The 22490-nt window shown below is 46.9% G+C and overlaps 1 protein-coding gene across 1 annotated transcript in view; it reads left to right on the forward strand.

Moving 5' to 3' along the window:
• Positions 1 to 22490, forward strand: part of LOC137525493 (guanylate-binding protein 4-like) — a 300578-nt gene that overhangs the window by 111216 nt on the left and 166872 nt on the right. Inside the window, exons 3-5 of the mRNA XM_068246612.1 lie at positions 915 to 1024; positions 3982 to 4172; positions 10042 to 10290. Of these exons, the coding sequence (XP_068102713.1) occupies positions 915 to 1024; positions 3982 to 4172; positions 10042 to 10290 (550 nt within the window). The remainder of the gene's footprint in view (positions 1 to 914; positions 1025 to 3981; positions 4173 to 10041; positions 10291 to 22490) is intronic.

The raw sequence follows: 22490 nt of genomic DNA on the forward strand, positions 1-22490 counted from the left end.
TGAGCATTCAGTCTGGCTTTGTTTAGGAATCATTATAGCTGAGTCATTATAGCAGAGCCAGAAGGGGCAGGCTTGGGCTTGAAAAGACATCAGAGAAGACAGACTCAGCTTTAAAGGGAACCTTAACTGAGAGTAACATGGATGTTTCCTTTTAAACAATACCAGTTGTGTGGCAGTCCTGCTGATCTCTTTCACATCAGTAGTGGCTGAATCACAGACCTGAAACAAGCACGCAGCTAATCCAGCCTGACTTCAGAGCACCTGATCTGCATGCTTGTTGAGGTGCTGTCGCTAAAAGTATTAGAGACACAGGATCAGCAGGAGAGTCAGGTAACTGGTATTATTTTAAAAGGAAAAATTCATATCCTTCTCAGTTTAGGTTCCCTTTAATAATTCCTGAGCAAAGCCAGACTGAATTCTCAGTTGAGGATAATATCAGGGCTGAAAACAGGCAGGCTGAACAGTGAAAAATGAAACAGAGAGCAGGGTAGGTGTTTTCTCCATGTTCCCACTGATATATATGGTAAAATACATCAGGGTGCTTTGTCTCTGGTTCACTAACTTCACTTTAAATGTATTTTTTTTCCTTTGAAACTTTAAAATCAATTTTCTCAAAAACTATAAGGTCTTTTTGAAAAAACATGTTTCTTCTTGTAGTCACTGTCTCCCTCCACATACCCTGCAAATTTGGTGTTTCTGGCATGTAAGGGGTCTTTGCTATTAACCGCTAAAGTCGGCAGTTGTGAAAAATGCAAACAGCAAGTCCGCAACTGCCGTGGATGTGAACAGCTTATATCTGTGCGAACTACCCGCCAGGCGAACCGTTCAGGCCATCTCTAAAGCTGAAGCCACAGCTAAAGCAAAGTGTGAAAAAAATAATGTTAAAATTCTTTTATGAATTTGTTTCTTTCTAGGGGGATGATAAAAATGACAAAAAACTATTAGCCCTGGCTATCCTGCTGAGCAGTGCTCTAGTGTATAACAGTAAAGGGACCATTGACCAGGATGCCCTAAACACATTAAAGTATCCTTTTATTATAAGAGTATGAGCTGCAAGAAAATGTTACAACCTACTATAGCATTGTTAATCCGGGAATGAAAATCTTTCCACTGCTGTTTTGGATGAAAAAGAAATACATGTGGGTTTAATCCTGCCTTTGCACATCAAAGTACAGCAATGTCCTTGTTATTTGGAACTCAGATAACCTGGCCAGGAAGACTCAACTAACTGGAAATGCTGGAAAATATTGAACACAAGGGTTTGATTGCATTCACAGGGATGGGATTCGCACCAGTGTGTGACAGGCGAGCCTTCAATACTGCACAATGGCATTGGGGAGGGCTACACAACAACACAGATAGACTTGGGGGTGGCAGCAGGTCAATTTTCAGTAGGAGACATTCGACTATGACTAGGGTAGGCACTAGCGTTGTGAGGGGGATGCGGGGGGTGCGACCCGCACCAGGTGGGGTGAGATAGTGGCAGGGCAGGGGTGATGTGGGGCTTCCCTGAGGGCTAAGGCTGAGCGCTTAGGGAGGGGGGCACTGCAATGGAGCCATGGGGAGGGCAGCCCGACCTCTTCCTCCCTTCCTCTCCCCGGGCTGCCCTCCGTGCTGCCCCCTCGGACTGCAGAGTTAGCCAGGGAAGCGCTGTATACTGTTAACAACTCACCTCCCTGGTTCCAATCGCCGCTCAGTCGCCGGCGCTGCTGGTCTTCTCCTCTGCATAGACACTGACACACACGCTGCTTCCTGTTAAATGTACGCATAATATTCGTGTAATTTTGTGCCGACTTTGGCGGTGAATAGCAAAGTCCCCATAGATGCTATTGCTACCAAAATTTAAAAAAAAAAAAAGACCTTGTAGTTTTTGAGAAAAAACGATTTTAAAAATGCAAAGACAAATGGTTTTAAAAATGTCAGTTTAAAAACCATTTTTCTTTGTATATTTCAAATCGATTTTCTCAAAAACTACAAGGTCTTTTTGAACAACTCTTTTCTTTAACTTGTACCACCATTCTCCTTAACATATGTAACAATTTTGGTAGCAATAGCATGTATGGGGACTTTGCTATTCACCGCCAAATTTGGCATGAAAATATGCATAAACTACGGAAAAATAATCATGTGTAATTATGGATGCTTACAATTACATATGAATTTACTTAAAGAGAATCTGTATTGTTAAAATCACACAAAAGTAAACATACCAGTGCGTTAGGGGACATCTCCTATTACCTTCTGTCACAATTTCGCCGCTCCCCGCCGCATTTAAAGTGGTTAAAAACAGTTTTAAAAAGTTTGTTTATAAACAAACAAAATGGCCACCAAAACAGGAAGTAGGTTGATGTACAGTATGTCCACACATAGAAAATACATCCATACACAAGCAGGCTGTATACAGCATTCCTTTTGAATCTCAAGAGATCATTTGTGTGTTTCTTTCCCCCTGCATCTCTCATGCACTGAAGTTTCAGGCTGCTCTTTTCTTCCTGCAAACAGCTTTGCCCTTGTCTGTAATTCCTCACTATGTGAAAGCCCAGCCAGCTCAGAGGACGATTTATCCAGCTTGTAAAAGATAAGAGAGAAGAGAGAAGCTGCTCTAATCTAAATAACACACAGCAGTGTGCAGAGAGGGGCCAGGAGGGGGGAGATGCATCACAGAACCACAACACTGCAGAACTTGGCAGCCTTCCAGACACTGGCTGACAAGTCTGACAAGTGAGAGATAAGTTGATTTATTACAGAGACTGTGATAGTATAAAGTGCTGCAGTTAGCCAGATCACAATAGAATAGCTTTGGGAACTTGTAGGATGATAAAAAACAGGATGCAATTTTTGTTACGGAGTCTCTTTAAAGAAAACCTGTACTGAAAATTAAAAGTCAAAATAACCATACACAAGTCATACTTACCTGCTGTGTAGTCTATTCATCAATCTCTTTCTCCTCTCCTGTGTCCTGTTTGTCCACTGTGATCAATGAAATTCTCCGTCCTCCATTTTGAAAATGGCCATTACCCCATAATAACAGCTTCCTGGTCAGCACACAGTTAAACTGTAATATTGCCCACTTGAGCCATAGGGAAACATGGACACATCAGTTCTCCTCTTAGCTGTAACTGACAGCGACTGCTATATAACTGACAGCAACTGATATATTTTAGTTCTGACAAAATGTTGTCAGAACTGGAAGGGATCATTGTCAGAAGAATATGGTGAGCTTCTGAGAAGAACTGATGGCAAGGTAACTATGTAATGTTCATTTGAAGTTACCTCATGTGTTTATTTTAAATAATTTTACTCAGTACAGGTTCCCTTTAAGCTTTTCCCTGAAATTTTGCACTACGATTAAGATGAGTAATTGCGAATTACGATGTGTAATTGCGCATAGGCGTAATTTCTGCTCACCACTACATTCAACCAATTTAGGCTCAAAATTGGTGGAATCGTCAATTATCCATGCTTGTTGTGGCACTGATTTTCATCTGATTCGATGATAATAATCAAATCGGATGGTAGATCGGCTACAAAATAAACAGACGTATGGCCACTTTTAGACATTCCCTACACAGGGCGTCTCTACTGCAGATGCTTTATCCACAGCAGAGACGGCCCTGGCTGACACAGTTCATGCTCCCATAGACTACTGGCATTCCCACTATCAGCAACCCTGCATCCTACAACAGACGTAAAGGTGTTTTTTTTATTATTTTTTTAGTCACAAATAAACTATGGTGATGTGCTGTCACAATGGATATAGGGGTGCATTAGTTTAGTGTAAATATGAACAAAAGATAAACAAAATGTGCCTCTCTATCAAAAACTATGGTCCTCATAGCTAGCAAAAGTCTGCAACTTCCACATTGCATGGGGCACTGTGTTCACTCCTTCAATATTTTCACCTTTAAAAAAAAAATTCTCATTGTCAAATGATTGTCTACAGAAAATAAAGACTTGTATTTCCTTATCAACTATTAACAGATCTGTAAGTGAATTAACTGAGTTAATAAAAGTGAAACATTCTCAAGGCAAAAAGAATGATGAAGGGAACTTCTCCAGATATTTCCCCACATTTGTCTGGGTTGTCAGAGACTTTCACCTGGGACTGCAACTGGAAGGAAAAAGGATCTCAGAAGACGAATACCTGGAAAAAGCTTTAACACCTAAATTCCGTATGTAGTACAGGGTTTTACATGAATCAGTACACTATGTTGGTGCACTGTACTGTAAATGTTTTCTACTAGTGAAAATTTAAGCTGTTTGACCACAAATAAACAAAAAGCCTGGCTGTGGCAGAGGCTCGGAAGATACCAGCCTCTGGGTGCAAAGCCCTGAAGGGGTGCCTGTGCCCCCCCCCTCCCCCCAGGAGTGGCCCCTTAACCAGGCCATATGCAGAGTGGAGTGTGCTTCACTCACCAGTGGGTGCCACCAGGTTCCCTTGTTAGCTCTTTCTGTTGCTCAGCCTCATCCCTATACATGTTAGACGGTTTCATAGAGATGATACTATGTGAAAAACAGGGCTGAAGAGGGATTGCCCCGGGGACAACTGGTAATGTGTACTCCACCTCCTCTGCTCTACTGCTCTGCATGGGGGGGGGGGGGAAGTATCTAACGCTGGGGGCACATCTGGCTACTTATGAGGAGGAGGGCGGCTGCTAATACTGGGGCACACTTGGCTATCTATGCTGGGCAGAGCAGGATCATCCACCAGGCAACCTAGGCAGGTGCCTGGGGCCTAGTGGGTGTCAAGGGGCCCACCTGCCATCTTCTCTGACCTTTTTCAGCTTCAGCTTACCAAAAGGACCGCAAGGGCCCCACAAATCTCCTACCTTGCCTAGGGCCCCGTTACATCTTAGTCCATCTCTGATGGTGGAAAGGGGGGCTGCTAATACTATACTTAGGAACCAGTAAATAATATTTGGTCAAGGTCTTAGTCCTCTAAATGCTTGCAAGGGTGGCTTACTGACCATGCCCTAAGTCACTGCAGCTTTCCTATGCTTCCAAAGTGCTTTGAGCCCAACAGGAAAACAGAACAAAACAAATCTTAGAATATCATATGAACAGGGCAGAAAAAATGGCAGTGTTTATGTTGATATCTTTTGACTCCATTATGAGTCCCTAGGGTGTGATTTAAGTGACTGTTAGTACTCCAAGGTGGGGGGTGGGGAGCAATAAGCGAGGTTATGAGCGCGCCGTGGCAAAAAATGGCCGTGGTCATGACGTCACATGGGTGGAGCTAGCTGTAATGTAACGGTGTAACAGTAAGGCTGCGGAACAGAATTTCTTTCTAAAACAGTTAGGCAAAGTGACCCTAAGGGTTATTAGTCATCGTTTCCCAAACACATAAGAAAGCAGAGTGTCCACTATGATGTGGGGAAACAGGAGATTTGCATCATGGAAGTGCAGACGATAAATCTGCAGAAACTTTTTGATGCAATTTATTAGCATACCATTTAGTAATCATGAGCCCCTAAAATGCCAAATGCTGCATCAATAACCTCAAAGTAGCCCAATCAGCTAACTATGACCATCACGTAATAAGTGTAGAAACCGTTACCTCTGACACATGAAATGCAACAACCATTACCTCCGACACATAAAATGCAACAACCATTACCTCTGACACATGACATGTAACAACCATTACTTTCGACACATGACATCCAACAACCATTACCTCCGACACAAAAAAAATGGTAAAATTCAGTTACCACCACCATATAGGAAGTGCAGCAAATGTTACCTCAGACATTAATGCATTAAATGTTCCTGTCCGCCGAGAGGGTGACACTGGATGGAAGGAGGGTAACTTTTGGAGGGGAGGAGGGTGACACTGGGTGAGGAGGAGGGTAACACTAAGTGGGAAGGAAGGTGACACTGGGTAGGGAGGACAATGACACTGACTGGGTGGAAGAGGGTGACAGGCGCTAGGTGGGTAGCAGCCAGAGGGTGACAGTGACGGGATGAAGGGAGGGTGACAGACACTAGGTGGGTAGGAGCCGGAGGGTGACTCTGACTGGGTGTTGGGGAGGGTGACAGACACTAGGTGGGTAGCAGCCGGAGGGTGACAGTGACTGGGTGGTGGGAGGGTGACAGACGCTAGGTGGGAAGCAGCTGGAGGGTGACACTGACTGGGTGGTGGTGGGGGGGGGGGGGGGGTGACAGACACTAGGTGGGTAGGAGCCAGAGGGTGACACTGACTGGATGGGGGAGGGTGACAGACACTAGATGGGTAGGAGCCAGAGGGTGACAGTGATTGGGTGGTGGTGGTGAGGGGGGTGACAGACACTAAGTGGGTAGGAGCCAGAGGGTGACACTGACTGGGTGGGGGGGGGGTGACAGACACTAGGTGGGTAGGAGCCGGAGGGTGACAGTGACTGGGTGGGGGAGGGTGACAGACACTGGGTAGGTAGAAGCCGGAGGGTGACACTGACTGGGTGGGTGACAGACACTAGGTGGGTAGGAGCCAGAGGGTGACACTGACTGGGTGGGGGAGGGTGACAGACACTAGGTGGGTAGGAGCCGGATGGTGACATAGACACTAGGGTGGGTAGGAGCCAGAGGGTGACACTGACTTGGGGAGGTGACAGACATTAGGTGGGGAGGAGACACTGACAGGGCACTCTCATCCTTCTCCCTCGTGGCAGCTGCATCTTGGAGTGTAGATCATCCCAGGGGCTGGCCGGATATGGCCAGGCAGCCACACAATAGGAAGGTGGGTGGAGAAGAACTCTGGGGGCGGAGCTGAAATGGCCAGGCGGCCGCACGATTAGAGGGTGGGCAGGGAAGGTGGGGCAGCTAGCTGGGGACGGAGCTGATGCGGCCAGGCGGCCACGTGATTGGAGGGTGGGTAGGGAAGGTGGAGAAAGCTAGCTGGGGCGGAGCTGATGCGGCCAAGGAGCCACATGATATGAGGGTGGGCAGGGTCAGGGAGAGGCTGATGCGGCCATTGACAGTGGCCAGAGTCCTCCAGCCATGACATCCCGCGGGTGAAAGGGGGACGTGTCCCGGGACGCAGTGCAGCCTGGGACAGGGGACCCCAAACCCGGGACGCGTACCGGCTAAAGCGGGACATCTGGTCACCGTACACAGTGATCACGGGATCAGAAGACAATGAAATTGACTGACTTAGGCAGGGTCGTAACTAGGCCCCACCGGGCCCCCCTGCAGAATTTCTGAGCAGCCCCCCCGGGGCCTGCTTGGGGCCGTTTTGTGGGGGTTGAAGGGGACGCAGCATGAGGGGAAAGCCATGGCCACATTAGACGTGCAGCGATGCAAACAGTATCACGAACGGTGAGAGTGATGAGACTGCACAGTGGGGCTGATTGAAAGCACCCAAACAGGGCGTAGATTTCAATGAACTTGGTCAGGAAGCAGTTAATGAATGATTAAATACAGCCTGTGCTGTGTGTATGCTGGACTTTTATCACCATTTATAATAGTTCTTAGCTGAGATTGCACCACACCTGCTTTGTGACACAGACAGAGACTGAGACAGCAATATACAGTAAGGTGTTCATGGAAAAGTGGTGCCCAAAGATTTGGACTGCTGCTCCTGCAATACAATATTGCTTATAGATTATCAGTATTGCTATTCATACTCTATTATCAGCTTCCGTAGCCTATACCTCACATTAACCCTTCCCTACTTATACTAACACTAACCCCCACACCTACTCCTAACACTAATTTGCCACCTACCTATGCCTAACAATAACAATAATGAGCATCGTACTGCTGCCGCTTTGGTGTTCAGCCTAAAATAGCCAAGCTCTGGGCATCCGATTAATGATCCCTGACACTACCTCTATTGGTGCAGACATACAGTATGTCCCGGGCTTTGGTAATTTGGGTACAGGGAGAAGACGAGAGATGGCTTTCCCTCCACTGGGTAATCTAGGAGAATATAGATGTATATCCTGAGCCTATTTGTTTTTTTTTTATCCACCTCCCAATCCTCTTTCTGATCACTGAGGAATCAGATGTTGTTTTGCTGGCAATGTGGCTAATAGGAGAAATGAAGATGCATAAGCAGTTCAGGAACTGAAGATCTGGTATGTGAAATATAGATTGAAGAGCGAGTTGAGGAAGAGAATGGTAGAGCAAGTATTCTAGCTACAAAACAATTGTAACGGTCTGCTCAGCTGTCTGCACGGGCAGACGGCTGTTTGTCCATGCCTTAAAGGATACCCCAACTGAAATGTGACATAATGAGATAGACATGTGTATGTACAGTGCCTAGCACACAAATAACTATGCTGTGTTCCTTTTTTTATTTTTCTGCCTGAAAGAATTAAATATAAGGTATACAAGTGGCTGACTCAGTCCTGACTCAGACAGGAAGTGACTACAGTGTGACCCTCACTGATAAGAAATTCCAACTATAAAACACTTTCCTAGCAGAAAATGGCTTCCGAGAGCAAGAAAGAGGTAAAAAACGGGAATTTCTCAGTCAGGACTGAGTCAGCCACTTACATACCTGATATTTAACTCTTTCAGGCAGAGAAAGAAAAAAAGGAACACAGCATAGTTATCTGTGTGCTAGGCACTGTACATACACATGTCTATCTCATTATGTCACATTTCAGTTGTGGTATCCTTTAAAGCGGAATATAACCCTGCATTTCAACTTTGCTCTAAAACATTATTTACAGCATATTATATGCAAAAAGCATTTTTTTTTACCAGACCAGCATTGGAAGGGTTAAACACAGAGGTTTCAAGAGATATGCAGAAGTTCAGATTGTTACATTCTATTTAGTTAGATGTATCTATTGATAAATGTTACACACTCTTTGGCTGTCCTCCAAGCTCCTTCTCAGTCAGAGAGATGAGTCACATTCAACACTTAGATACATTTATGTAAACAAAATGTATCTATTTCAGCTTCGGATGCGTCTGCAGAAATCTCCAGGAACTTTAAAGCCCTGTGTAACCCTTCCAATGCTGGTCTAATAAAAAAAAAAATGCTGGTTGCATATAATATACTGTAAATAATGTTTTAGAGCAAAGTTGAAATGCAGGGTTATATTCCGCTTTAAGTCTCTGGCTGCAGGTCTCTGGAAAAAAGACCTGCCTGTGCTTTGCAAGTTTCAGACCTGCTCTGCTGCTGGGCAATTTGCATACACTTGTCATGCAAATGGCCTAGCTGCCTTCTTTGAAGGCTTGCAGTATAAATACCATATGATCCCAGAGTCCTTTGCTGCTCATAGAGGTTTGTTCCTGCTGGACTCACCTGGAGTGTCAGCCACTGCTATCTTAGTATAGTTAATTCTTGGGGAGTGCCCCTTGCATTCCTAGTTAGTGCAGTCAGTTTGTGTATTATTTGTACTGCCTATTCTGTCCTGTCTTGTCTGTCGCGATTGCACTAGTTCTAGTATTTTGACACGCTTGTGGAGGACTTCCGCAGTGTCAGCGCACGTCTTGTGCGCTGACCACGGAGATATCCCACAATCGTTACAACAATGCTATATTAACCAGTTCACCACTGAGGGAGTTTCCCCCTTATGGACTAGAGAAATGATCACCTTTTAGCATTCCTGTATTTTATTCATCAATAACTTTATATCTACTTATCACAACAAAATGATCTATATCTTGTTTCTTTGCTAAAGGCTGCCACACACTGGCCGATTGCCACCAGATTGACCAACAGATAGATCCCTCTCTGATCAAATCTGATCAGAGAGGGATCTAAAGGCTGCCCATACACTGCAAACAGATTTTGAATCGATTTCAGCAGAAAACAGAAAATATTTGCAATAATTCAGGTTGGAGTGAGCTCCCCAGTGCATCACTGCTGAACTATGCAATGGGTAATTAGCATATTTCAGCAATGATGCACTGGGACAAATATCAGAGCTAACTCCAACCTGAATTATTGCAAATACTTTCTATTTTAAGAAAGCAAACTTTTGTTAAAAAAAAAAAAAAAAATAGTAGAAAAGCAAGAGTCTCCCAGCATTACTGAACAGAATACAACAATAAATCTTCAATCCTAAATAACCATTATTTGTAAATTTATTTTTCCATTTGCAACAGCTGCCAATACATCAAGTGAAGAAGAATATAACAAACTCCGGGAATGTCTACGGTTGTATTTTGGAACCCGGAAATGTTTTGTCTTTGATTATCCAACAAGTAATACAGATAATCTTAAGATATTGGATAGCATACCTGAGAAAGATCTCAATACTAAGTTTTTGGACCAATGCAGGAAGTTCAGAGAATACATTCTGAAAAATGTGAAGGAGAAGAAAGTGAGAGATGTATCGACACTGACTGGCACTGGTGAGGTTCTCTTCAAGTTGAATGTGTATCATTTATTTGTAATTCTAGACAAAAGTTTTTATTTTAGTTTTGAATAGAGTGGGAAAAGGTTAGAATATTTTTCAAGTTCAGTAGTGTGACTAAGGAGCTGTGGGTCTCAATGCAAGTTTTATATTGGGCCCCCTCAAGCACACTACACACCACACTTCATATTGAGAACCAGATCCTGCCAAGGGTATCTGCAGTGACAGCGAGGTTTAACTAGCATGGGGGACCATTCAATAGTGGTGACAATAATTCAAAGACCATACAGTGGTGATATTTACCAGCATAGTGCCTAAAAAGTCCAGTTGAAGTAGGACCCCTTGTAGCTCCTCTAGTCCCAAAGCCCCAGTGCTATTGCAACCAGGGTTACTCTCCAGGACTCCCGAATGCGAATTTACCCGAAAATTCGGGTGCATTTTCAGGGTTGCCAAAGTCGAAGCCGAACCCGAATGTTCTGCTTCATGCCGAATCCGAATGCGAAGGTTCCCGAATATGCACACTCGAATTCGGCTGGATGACACGGTGTGTTCGGCTTCGGGATTCATGGATAACGTCATTGCCGAGGCCCTGGCAACCCTAGCAACCAATCAGAGGAGGGGAGCCTGGCCCTCCCCTCCTCTATATAAGGCGGCGGCTATGTTGCAGAGCCCATCCTTGCTGTTTGACTTGTGTGGTACTGAGAGCATCTCCAGTGCTGCTGCGTGTCTCTGAGCAAGTGCTTCTTGTGCTAAACCTAGCGTTTTGCTTCCTAATCATCTCCTAAACACATTGATTGTACTTATTTATAGCTAGATAGTAATTTGACTGTTTTTAGTCAGCTAGTGTATACTGTATACTGTGCTAGGCTAGTGTTAGTCTGTGTGCAGGCTAGGCCTGCTAGCCTAGGTAGCCTTAGCCTACTACTAGCTTAGGTAGGTTAGGGATTATAGTTAGTTGTGTACTAGTTTAGTTAATTTGTACTGTTGTAGTTTGTTAGTTTATTAGCTTCAGTACTGTGTTAGTTAATAGAGATGTCACGAACCTCCGATTTTTCGGTTCACGAACCCTGTTCGCGAACCTCCGCGGAAAGTTCGGTTAGCGAAAAAGTTTGTGAACCCCAATAGACTTAAATGGGGAGGCGAACTTCAAAATTTAGAAAAAATTCTACTGGCTGGAAAAATGATAGAAAACATATTTCAAGGGTTCTAATACCTGGACCACCCTCCTACCTATTCCCACCTCCCTCCTACGAGGAGGGAGGAGGGTCTCATCTGCCAGGGAATTCCACTATTTCAAAAGCCAGCTTACATACCGTGGCTAGGAATTGAACCCAGGTCTCAGTGTATGGTAGGTAACTAACATATCCATTATACCACCAACACTACTAGCTGAAACTAGCCTAGCATGTACCATTTATGCTCAATCCAAGAGAAAAATTAGACAAGACAAATAACATTTATATCGCGCTTTTCTCCTGGCGGACTCAAAGCACCAGAGCTGCAGCCACTAGGACACGCTCTATAGGCAGTAGCAGTGTTAGGAAGACTTGCCTAAGGTCTCTTACTGAATAGGTGCTGGCTTACTGAACAGACAGAGCCGAGATTCAAAAGCTGGTCTCCTGTGTCAGAGGCAGAGCCCTTAACCAGTATACCATCCAGCCACTGCTTAAGGATATGTAGCCAGGCATGGCCTTGTCTTTTGTGTTCAACAGTTGTCAAGAGAAAAATTAGACAAGACAAATAACATTTATATCGTGCTTTTCTCCTGGCGGACTCAAAGCGCCAGAGCTGCAGCCACTAGGTCACGCTCTATAGGCAGTAGCAGTGTTAGGAAGACGTGCCTAAGGTCTCCTACTGAATAGGTGCTGGCTTACTGAACAGACAGAGCCAAGATTCAAACTCTGGTCTCCTGTGGCAGAGGCAGAGCCCTTAACCATTACATCATCCAGCCACTGCTTAAGGATTTGTAGCCAGGCATGGCCTTGCCTTTTGTGTTCAACAATTGTCCAAAGAGAACCCCAGATAGCCAGGTAGATTCATCTCTATCTCTCTCTCTCTCTCTCTCTAGTAGGGATGGTCACCGCTTTCCGCGGAATTGTATTTTTGAGCATAAATGGATTGAGCATAAATGGTACATGCTAGGCTGGCTTCAGCATGTAGTGTTGATGGTACAGTGCCACTGTAATTAGTATAGGCAGACGAGTGAGTCAAATCGCTCAAGGACCTTGCCTTGTATAAGGGGGGTGGGGCTCCACCAGTGAGTGCAGTCTGATTGGCAACAATGTGCCTGCTGACTGTGATGTAGAGGGTCAAAGTTTTGCTCAACAGAGCATTATGGGGCGAATCGAACTTCCAGGAAAGTTCTCTTTTGGCAGGCGAACGCGAACCACCGAAGTTCGCCGGGAACCGTTCCCCGGCGAACCGTTCGGGACATCTCTATTAGTTAATAATTAGTTACTGACTGTGTACAGGCCAGCATCTGTTGTGATCTGTGACAGACAGTCATCTTACCGATTCTATTGATTGATTGCGTCTGACCCTGTGTGACCGACTTTAATTGTCACTAACTGTCTGCCGCACGACTTAGTTATTATGTAGTACACTAGGTATTTATTAGTTACCTGTGTATTACTATACCCGTTCAGTTAATTTCTACTGTTACTCTGTTAGTTTATTAGCTTCTGTACTTACTAGTCTGTGAGTTTATTAGCTTCTGTACTTTGTAATAAATAATATAGTTACATCACAGGCCAGCATCCCTTGTGACCTGCGTCTGTCATCAATAATAGTTAGTTACTGACTGTGTACAGGCCAGCATCTGTTGTGATCTGTGACAGACAGTCATCTGCCCGACCCTATTGATTGATTGCGTCTGACCGTGTGTGACCGACTTTAATTGTCACTAACTGTCTGCCGCAACTGTTACCTGTGTACTACTATACCCGTTCAGGTAATTTCTACTGTTAGTCTGTGATTTTATTAGCTTCTGTACTGTGTAATAAATAATAGTTACATCATAGGCCAGCATCCGTTGTGACCTGTGACTGTCATCAATAATAGTTTGTTACTGACTGTGTACAGGCCAGCATCTGTTGTGATCTGTGACAGACAGTCATCTGCCCGACCCTATTGATTGACTGCGTCCGACCGTGTGTGACCGACTTTAATTGTCACTCACTATCTGCCACACGACTTAGTTATTGTGTAGTACGCTTTGGATTTATTAGTTACCTGCGTACTACTACTACTACCCGTTCAGTTAATTTTTTCTACTGTTAGACTGTGATTTTAATAGCTTCTGTACTGTGTAATAAATAATAGTTACATCACAGGCCAGCATGCGTTGTGACCTGTGACTGTCATCTGCCCGACCCTATTGATGGATTGCGTCCGACCGTGTGTGACCGACTTTAATTGTCACCCACTGTCTGGGACACGACTTAGTTATTGTGTAGGACACTAGGGATTTATTAGTTACCTGTGTACTTCTATACCCGTTCAGTTAATTTTTTCTACTCTTAGTCTGTGAGTTTATTGGCTTTTGTACTGTGTAATAAATAATAGTTACATCACAGGCCAGCATCCATTGTGACCTGTGACTGTCATTTACCCGACCCTACTGATTGATTGCCTCCGACCATGTGTGACCGACTTTAATTGGCACCCACTTTCTGGCACACGACTTACTTATTGTGTAGTACACTAGGGATTTATTAGTTACCTGCGTACTACTACTACTACCCGTTCAGTTAATTTTTTCTACTGTTAGTCTGTGATTTTATTAGCTTCTGTACTGTGTAATAAATAATAGTTACATCACAGGCCAGCATCCGTTGTGACCTGTGACTGTCATCTGCCTGACCTTATTGATTGCGTCTGACCGTGTGTGACTGACTGTAATTGTCACTGTCCGTCACACGAGTTAGTTAGTACTGTAGACTGCTGTTAGTACTACTACTACTATTTATTTAATACTACTATTGAAATTTAAAAATTTTTTTTTAATTTTTTGTTGTCACTCAACCCCAGTCACCACCGGTCACCACCAAGTCACCACCAACCCAGACTTTATTAAAGTTTACACCCTTTCCCGCCCTTTTCTACATTTTTTTTAAACTGTATTTGTATATTATTGCACAATGACTGGCAGAGGTAGAGGGCGAGGCACCACCAGGAGAGGCAGCGCCATTGCAGGAGCCAATGCCAGCAGCAGCAGGTCTGTGACTGTTCCGCTGCCAGCCACTGACCTCAGAGTTGTGGAGGAGGGAGCAGAGGCGAAACAGCAGCGCGTTGCACCCATATTTGAGACGGGTCATCGCCCCCAGCCCATTGTGGAGAGTGAGGTGCAGGCTGTGGTGGAAATGATGGCGGAGCAGCAAGCCACCATTTCCAGCCAGGCCTCCAGCACCAGTGCGACCAGTGCCACCACCACCAGCACTCCGGTCCGCAGCAGGCCTCCACCACCGCTTGATCCTTCCTATGTGCCACCAGTACCACCAGCACAGTTGGTTGAAGGCAGCTCGTCATCGGAGAAGGAGGCGTCTCTGGTGCAGAGGCGTGGCAGCAGCAAAGCGGCCAGCACAGGGCGTGGAAGGCAGGAGCCACAGCCTGCTGCTTCAGCCGCTACCACAGCAAACCTCCAACCAAACCAAAAAAGGCACAATCCTCCAAGGGCACCAAAAAACCCCAGCCCTCAAGCTCAAACAGCAAGTTGAAGTCCCCAGTCTGGCAGTACTTCACCAAGTGCCCAGTGGACGTGACCCATACAATTTGCAACAGTTGCGGTGTCAGTCTCAGCAGAGGTCGCGATCTCCTCAAGTTGAGTACCTTATGCCTGCAGACCCACTTACAAAGCAGACATTTTGAGGACTTTAGTGAGTTGGAGAAGCTGATGCAAAGTGGTGCAGGCAGTGGTCAGAGACAGACAGCCACTGCACAGATTTCAGCAGCAGCAGCATTCGACCCTCCTTCCCATGCAGCAGCAGCTGCAGGAGCACAGTAGGCATGGTCTCTCTCTCTCTCTCTCTCTCTCTCTCTCTCTCTCTCTCTCTCTCTCTCTCTCTCTCATCATGCAGTAGGGAATTGCAGATTTTCAAAACAGCTTATATACCATAGCTGGGATTTGAACCCCAGACGCAGTGTGTAGTAGGTATCTGTCTTCACCTCTAGACCATGACCCACACTACATGTTAAAGCTGGCCTAGCATAAACCATACTACCATTATGATCAATTCGATAGAAAAAGTAGCACAATTAAGGATTTGTACTTTTTGAAAAGCATGTTTATATACCATAGCTGGGATTTGAACCCAGGATGCAGTGTGTAGTAGGTATCTGTCTTACCCTCTAGACCATTACCCACACTGTGTGGTAGTAGGTATCTGTCTTACCCACTAGACCATCAACCACACTGCGTGGTAGTAGGTATCTGTCTTACCCACTAGACCATCAACCACACTCAGGGCCAGGCTGAGGCAGAGGCTGGAGAGGCTGCAGCCTCAGGGCGCAGTGTAGGAGGGGGTGCACAATTCATTCAGCTGTCATTCCCAATTGTGTTTGAAGTAGAAAGAAATAAGAAAAGGTGATACATGGCAGCGACTGCAAGCCAGATAAGTAGAGATTAAGGTGTTGGGGGGGTTGGGGGCCCTGGGGCACCTCTTAGTGTAATAGCAATCAGTGTGTGAGGAGGAGGAGGGATTTTATTTGTGTTATTCCGGAAAATTCCGTCCGAATTATAAAATTTCCGCGGAATTCCGTTTGAGAGGTATAGGAATTCCGTTCCGACTACCGGAATCGGAATTAACTTAATTCCGGCCGGAATCACTGAATTCATAATTCCGCGGAATTTTCCGACCATCCCTAGAGCACAGCAGCAACAGCAACTCACTGTTCCCCCCCGGGCAGCCAGTCCTCAGTGGCCTCATCAGCTCCCTCCACATTGGCCTCCTCATCCTCCTGTGCAGGCAAATGCCGCCAGACCTTGCTCAGCGAGTCATTCCCCGGTGTGACCAAGGTGCTGCCTCCCGCCCACAGGCGCATCCGGGTGCTGAACGGGTTGCTTGCCCAGGCCATGTGCTCCCAGCTTCTGCCATATTCCTTTGTGCAGTAGGGGAGTGACATGAGAGCGCTGCTGCAGTTTGGGATCCTGGAGTGGCAAGTCCCCAGCCGCCACTACTTCTCCCGCACGGCGATCCCAGCACTGCACTGCTTTGCCATGGCGCACGTGGTCCGTGCGCTCGATCACGCCGTGAGTGCACGGATCCACATAACCATGGATTCATGGAGCAGCCGTTTTGGGACAGACCGCTAGCTGTCCTTTATGGCCCACTGGATCAGCCTGGTGGAAAGCCTGAGGAAGGAAGCAGCAGGTCCACCCTCGGGCGCATCAGTGGCAGCAGCAGCACCAGTCGCCCAGTATGTGGTGCCACTGCGTGGGGTCAGGGGAGAAGCAGCAGCTCCTGCCACCAAGCGATCCCGTCTGAACAGCAGTGTTAAGGCCACTGCCAAGCGCTGCTGGAGATGAGAAGGCTGGGGAAAAACAGCTTGACGGCAGCCAACATGCTCCGGTGCCTCAGGGAGCAGGAGAAGACGTGGCTGACCCCCAGAGGCCTCACAGTCGGATTGGTGGTGCCCGACAATGCCACCAACCTGCTGGCTGCCATCAACAGGGGAGACTTGCTCCATGTCCCTTGCTTGGCCCACGTCCTCAACCTGGTGGTGCAAAAGTTCATGCGCACCTACCAGGGGATGGAGGAGCTGTTAGAAGTGGCACGGAAAATTGTGCGCACTTTCCTCCGCTCATCTGCTGCTGCAGCAAAACTGGCAGACATCCAGCAGCTCGAGGGCCTGCCACGACACCGCCTCGTCATCGATGTGCCAACTCGCTGGAACTCCACCCTGGCGATATTGGAGCGGCTGGTTGAGCAGAGGAGGGCTGTCCAACGTTACATCTATGATGCCACTGTCACGGCAGCAACACCAAACTCCAGATCCTCACCAACGCACAGTGGGGGCGGGGCAGATGCAGCAGGTCTGCTTGGTGTTGGCTTCCTTCCTGCAAGGATCCAACCGGGTGAGCGAACAACGGGCATCCCCCTGCCAGTGGGTGCCCTTTGTTTGTCTGCTGGACAGGGCACTTGGCGATTTGGTGGATTTGGTAGAGGAGGCCCTGAAGCAGCTGGAACAGCAGCCACCTGCGCAGTCCACTGCTGTGCAGGTATTTAAGTCCCTGGAGGAGGATGAGGAGGAGTTGGAGGTGCTGGACGTTGCTGTTGAGGGGGGAACAGTGGAGTGCAGCAGCAGTGGTGCGAGGGTGGAGAGAGGAGGAATAGGCTCAGGGGCCAGAGGAGGAGGACGCTGACCCTGATGGACCACCCTGCTCCCCATGGCAGCGCACATGCTGGGCTGCCTGCGCACAGACCCCAGGGTCAAGCAGATGCAAGAGAGGGAGGACACCTGCATCAGCATGATCCTGGACCCACGGCTGAGGGGGAGGTGGGATCAGTTTCTGCCTGCTAGAGACCATAAGCAACGAACAAGGGAGTTGCAGGAGATCCTTGTTCGGCGACTGGAGGAAGCCTTCCCCCAGCCTTCCACCCCCTCAGTCCCTGTCCAGCCAGCACAGCAGCTGGTGCCTGCGGCCAGCAGCAGCGTCAGGCGCCCAGGAGACCTGCTGTCATTGACGCAGGCATTCTACATGATGGTAGAGCAGCCAAGAGAGGAGGTGCGTGCAGCAGCCACCTTCTCTCAACGTCACAGCCAGCGCATGACCCAGATGGTGGCCGACTATGTGGGGTCCTTCACTGGGCTTGACACCGGAGCCTGTGGACCCCATGGAGTACTGGGTGGAGCGCTTACACATCTGGAGTGAGCTGGCGCAGTACGCCCTGAAAGTATTGTCTTGCCCCCCTTCCAGCGTGCTGTCAGAGAGGTGCTTCAGTGCGGCCGGTGGCGAGGTCACCAAGAAGCGCTCTTGTCTGTCCCCAGAGGGCGTGGACAGGCTCACATTACTTATGATAAACCAGGCCTGGATTGAAGGCACGTTCCAGGCACCTGTTGTCGGCAACAGGAGGGCATGAGGTGCCTGGAAATTATTCTTTGACATCAACCTTCAGTCCCTGGGTCCTGATAATTTGGCCTGGTTTTTCTTTAGTTGCTGTGGTACTAACGCTAGGTACCATGGCCTGTGACATGCCTGCTGCTGCCACACGTCACTCCTCACTCCTCCTCCTGCTGCTGCTGTATTTATTTATTTATTTATTTATGAATTTATGTATTTATTGTATTTATAAAGCGCCAACATATAACGCCACGCTGATTTTCATCCTCCTGCTGTCTATGTTCCCACCGCCAGGGTCCACAGAGTTATGTGCTGCTGCCATGCGCCACTAGCTATTACGCCACTACTAATAGCTATACTGTTGTAAAAAAAAATTCTGAAGTGTCTGGGTTGAAAACTGTGCTGTCCCAGCTTTGCATTAGACACAATGTGGGCTTCACGACTGCTGTTCCAAACCTCCGGCTGTTGGTGTTTATGTACAGCCGTGCTATTACCAACGCTAGGTACCATGGCCCCGTTACATTGCCTGCTGCCACACGTCACTCCTCCTCCTCCTGCTGCTGCTGTATTTATCCTCCTGCTGTCTGTGTTCCCACCACCAGGGTCCACAGAATACATTGCCTGCTGCCATACGTCACTCCTCCTCCTCCTGCTGTATTTATCCTCCTGCTGTCTGTGTTCCCACTGCCAGGGTCCACAGAATACATTGCCTGCTGCCATGCACCACTAGCTATTACGCCACTACAATACCTGTATACTGTTGTAAAAAAGAAAATCTGAGGTGTCTGGGTTGAAGACTGTGCTGTCCCAGTTGTGCATTGGACACAATGTGGGCTTCACGACTGCTGTCCGGAACCTCCTGCTGTTGGTGTTTATGTACAGCCGTGCTAGTACCAACGCTAGGTACCATGGCCCCGTTACATTGCCTGCTGCCACACGTCACTCCTCCTCCTCCTCCTGCTGCTGTGTTTATCCTCCTTCTGTCTGTGTTCCCACCACCAGGGTCCACTGAATACATTGCCTGCTGCCATACGTCACTCCTCCTGCTGCTGCTGTATTTATTCTCCTGCTGTCTGTGTTCCCACAGCCAGGGTCCACAGAATACATTGCCTGCTGCCATACGTCACTCCTCCTCCTCCTGCTGTATTTATCCTCCTGCTGTCTGTATTCCCACTGCCAGGGTCCACAGAATACATTGCATGCTGCCATGCGCCACTAGCTATTACACCACAAATTTTGCTATGCTGGTGTTGAAGATAACATTTTACAACAGTAGAGTTCTGTAAGGGAAAAAACATTAAGTTGGGTTCAAGAGGAAGAAAAAAAAAAAGATGTAGAGAACAAAAAGAAGGAGGTGAAGACGGTGAAGAAGAATAAACAAGAAATGCAGAAAAAAAGTTTTCCATCACATTTTTTTTTTTAATTACACCTATTTAAATGTGATTTCCGTTTAAAAAAAACACATCTGAATTCGCGAACACAAACCTTTTACTAAATTTTGTTAATGACCCCGAACCAAATTCGAATCCGAACCGAATTTCGGCGATCGCAACCGAATCCGAATTTTTCCCTGACCCGAATTTGAATGTACCCGAATCGATTTTTGGTACATTCGAGCATGCCTGATTGCAACATGTTCATTCTCTACTACGTCTACCTCTGGACAGGTTTTTTTCAGTCTTCACCCCTGTTATAGAAATGTCACATTGCTTTCTGTTCTTTGATAACTGGGTTGCAAAACAGGAACTAAGAAAAATAGGTTAATAGGGCACAGAGGCAACGATGTGAAAAATGTTCTATTCCTTTTTCAAACTGCAACAATAATGTTTTCTATTTGTCGCCAAATATCAGCACAACACAAAACTCAGGAAATACCATCTTTGCTATTAAAGCAGACCTGAACTCAGAACTTCCTCTCTGCTCTGAAAGCAACAGCATAATAACATTTAAAGAAAAACATTTCCGTGTTACAGCTTATTGAGCTTCTAAAGAGATTCTGCAGTGTTGTTATTTCCTGGTATCCGGGGAGCACAGAAAGGGTTAACCTCCTGTGTTTACATATTAGCTCATAGAATTCGCCAGAGTCGGCAGAGAGCTGACAGCTCAAAGTACCCTGGCTCCTTCATTGCTGATAAGGGAGAATTAGACAGGCTGTTCTCTATAAACACACACAGGGTGGACACCGTGGATTTCTCTGTGCTTTCCATACCTGCTGTGCAAGAGTTCAGGTACGCTTTAAAGTTACCATACATACTCGAATACAAGTCGACCTCGTGTATAAGTCGACATTAATATTCAACCCTCTTAAGCTGGAATTTTTATTGACTCAAGTATAAGTCTACCGAGTAAAGTTAATGGCTGCACTTGGGGCTCAGGAGGGGTTAATGACTGCACTGCATACAGCATTGCAGCCATTAACCCCTCCTGTCCCTTGAGGGCAGCCAATAACTCCTCCAGGCCCCAAAGTGCTGCAATTATTCACCCTTCTTCCTGCAGCCCAGTATTTCCCCCCTGCCCCTTTCCTTGTTAATTGTTGTGGCCAGGACTTTCAGACCTGTGTTTTCTTGGCATTTCCTTTCCTCAAAGTATCACTTACCACTGGGTAAATTACTGCAAATAGGAATGTCACTAATAGTACACACATTACTCAGTGTGCTCAGGGTTACCTGTGACTTGTGTATTATTCAACCATTATTCGTTTATGAAGCAGGGGTGCTCGGATGTCCCGATCCACGAATTCAGCAACCACGGCCATTGCCGAAAAAAAATCCGGTTCCAGATTTTGATATGCATTCACACCACGACGCGGATTTTCGACTGTGAATGACGCAATCAATCCATTGCCAAATCCACGATCTGGATTTTCTTTTAACATTAATAGCAAAGCCCCCATAGATGCTACAATCCCACAAATTGCATGGATTATCAAGATGAAAAGGGGTTACAACGTAAACAAAAAAAAAATCCCAAAATATTTTTTTGTTTTTGAGAAAATGGATTTTAAAGTGAAATCATCACTTTAAATGGGGCTATTAATTGTTAATAAGTGGAAATACACTTTTAGCAATCACCGAGGTGAAGGTGAGTCCCAATGGCACTTGGCGGTGATGGTACCACCGGAGGAGGATGAGTGGCGGACGCCAAAAAGACCCAGAGAGGTTTTTGTAAATTTTTTTATGCAGCGATTAGCAATGACATGACAGCAGAGTTGTCGGTGGACCCGGGCAGTGTGAAAGCAGAGTGTAGTAGTGACTGAGTCAGGAGGACAAAGCGGCCGGTCAAGTAGGCAGGTTGTAACTTTCTTTACAAAGGCAGGCATGGTTAACACATTACAGCAGCCACTTCATGTCCCCCTGTGTCTGACAATTGGGGCCAGGAACTCACCTTCCACCCAAGCCTGGTTGATTTTCAGGAAGGTGAGTTTGTCCACAGAGGCGTGGGAGAGCCGAGAGCACTTCTCGGTGACCACGCCACCGGCCACACTGAAGCATCTCTCGGAGGGGACACTGGAAGGGGGGCAGGATAGGAGTTCCAGGGCGTACTGGGCAAGCTCTTTCCAGATGTCCAGTCTCTTGACCCAGTACTCCAAGGGGTCCACGGGGCTGACGGTGTCATTGAGCCCACTGAATGACCCCATGTAGTCAGCCACCATGCTGGGCAGTCACTGCTGGTGCTAGTTGGAGGTGGATGCTGTGGCTGGCACCTCTGCTTTGGGCTGATGCACTGCATACAGGCTCTTGCTTAGGCTCTTCAGGTCTCTGGGGCACCAGTTGCTGCTGCTGGGGGTGGTGGTGGTTGTTATGCTGCTGGTGGCGACGTCAGGCACCTGTTGCTGGGTTGGCAGAGCAGTTACAGTGGGGGTGGAAGGCTGGGGGAATGCTTCCAGTAGTCTGCGCACAAGGGCCCCCTGCAACTCCCTTGTGCGTTGCTCGGTGGTGGATGGCATCATGAACTCTCCCAGCTTTCCCTTCAGACGTGGGTCCAGCATCAAGGTGATCCAAATGTCCTCCCTGGATCACCCAGGGGTCCCTGCAAAGGCAGCACAACATGTGCACACCCATGGGAAACAAGTGGGCATTGGCAACAACATCTATATCATCCTCATTGTTCCATATCACATGGCTGTCCTCTTCCTGTGC

The sequence above is a fragment of the Hyperolius riggenbachi genome, chromosome 7 (genome assembly GCF_040937935.1).
Source record: "Hyperolius riggenbachi isolate aHypRig1 chromosome 7, aHypRig1.pri, whole genome shotgun sequence".
Taxonomy (NCBI): domain Eukaryota; kingdom Metazoa; phylum Chordata; class Amphibia; order Anura; family Hyperoliidae; genus Hyperolius; species Hyperolius riggenbachi.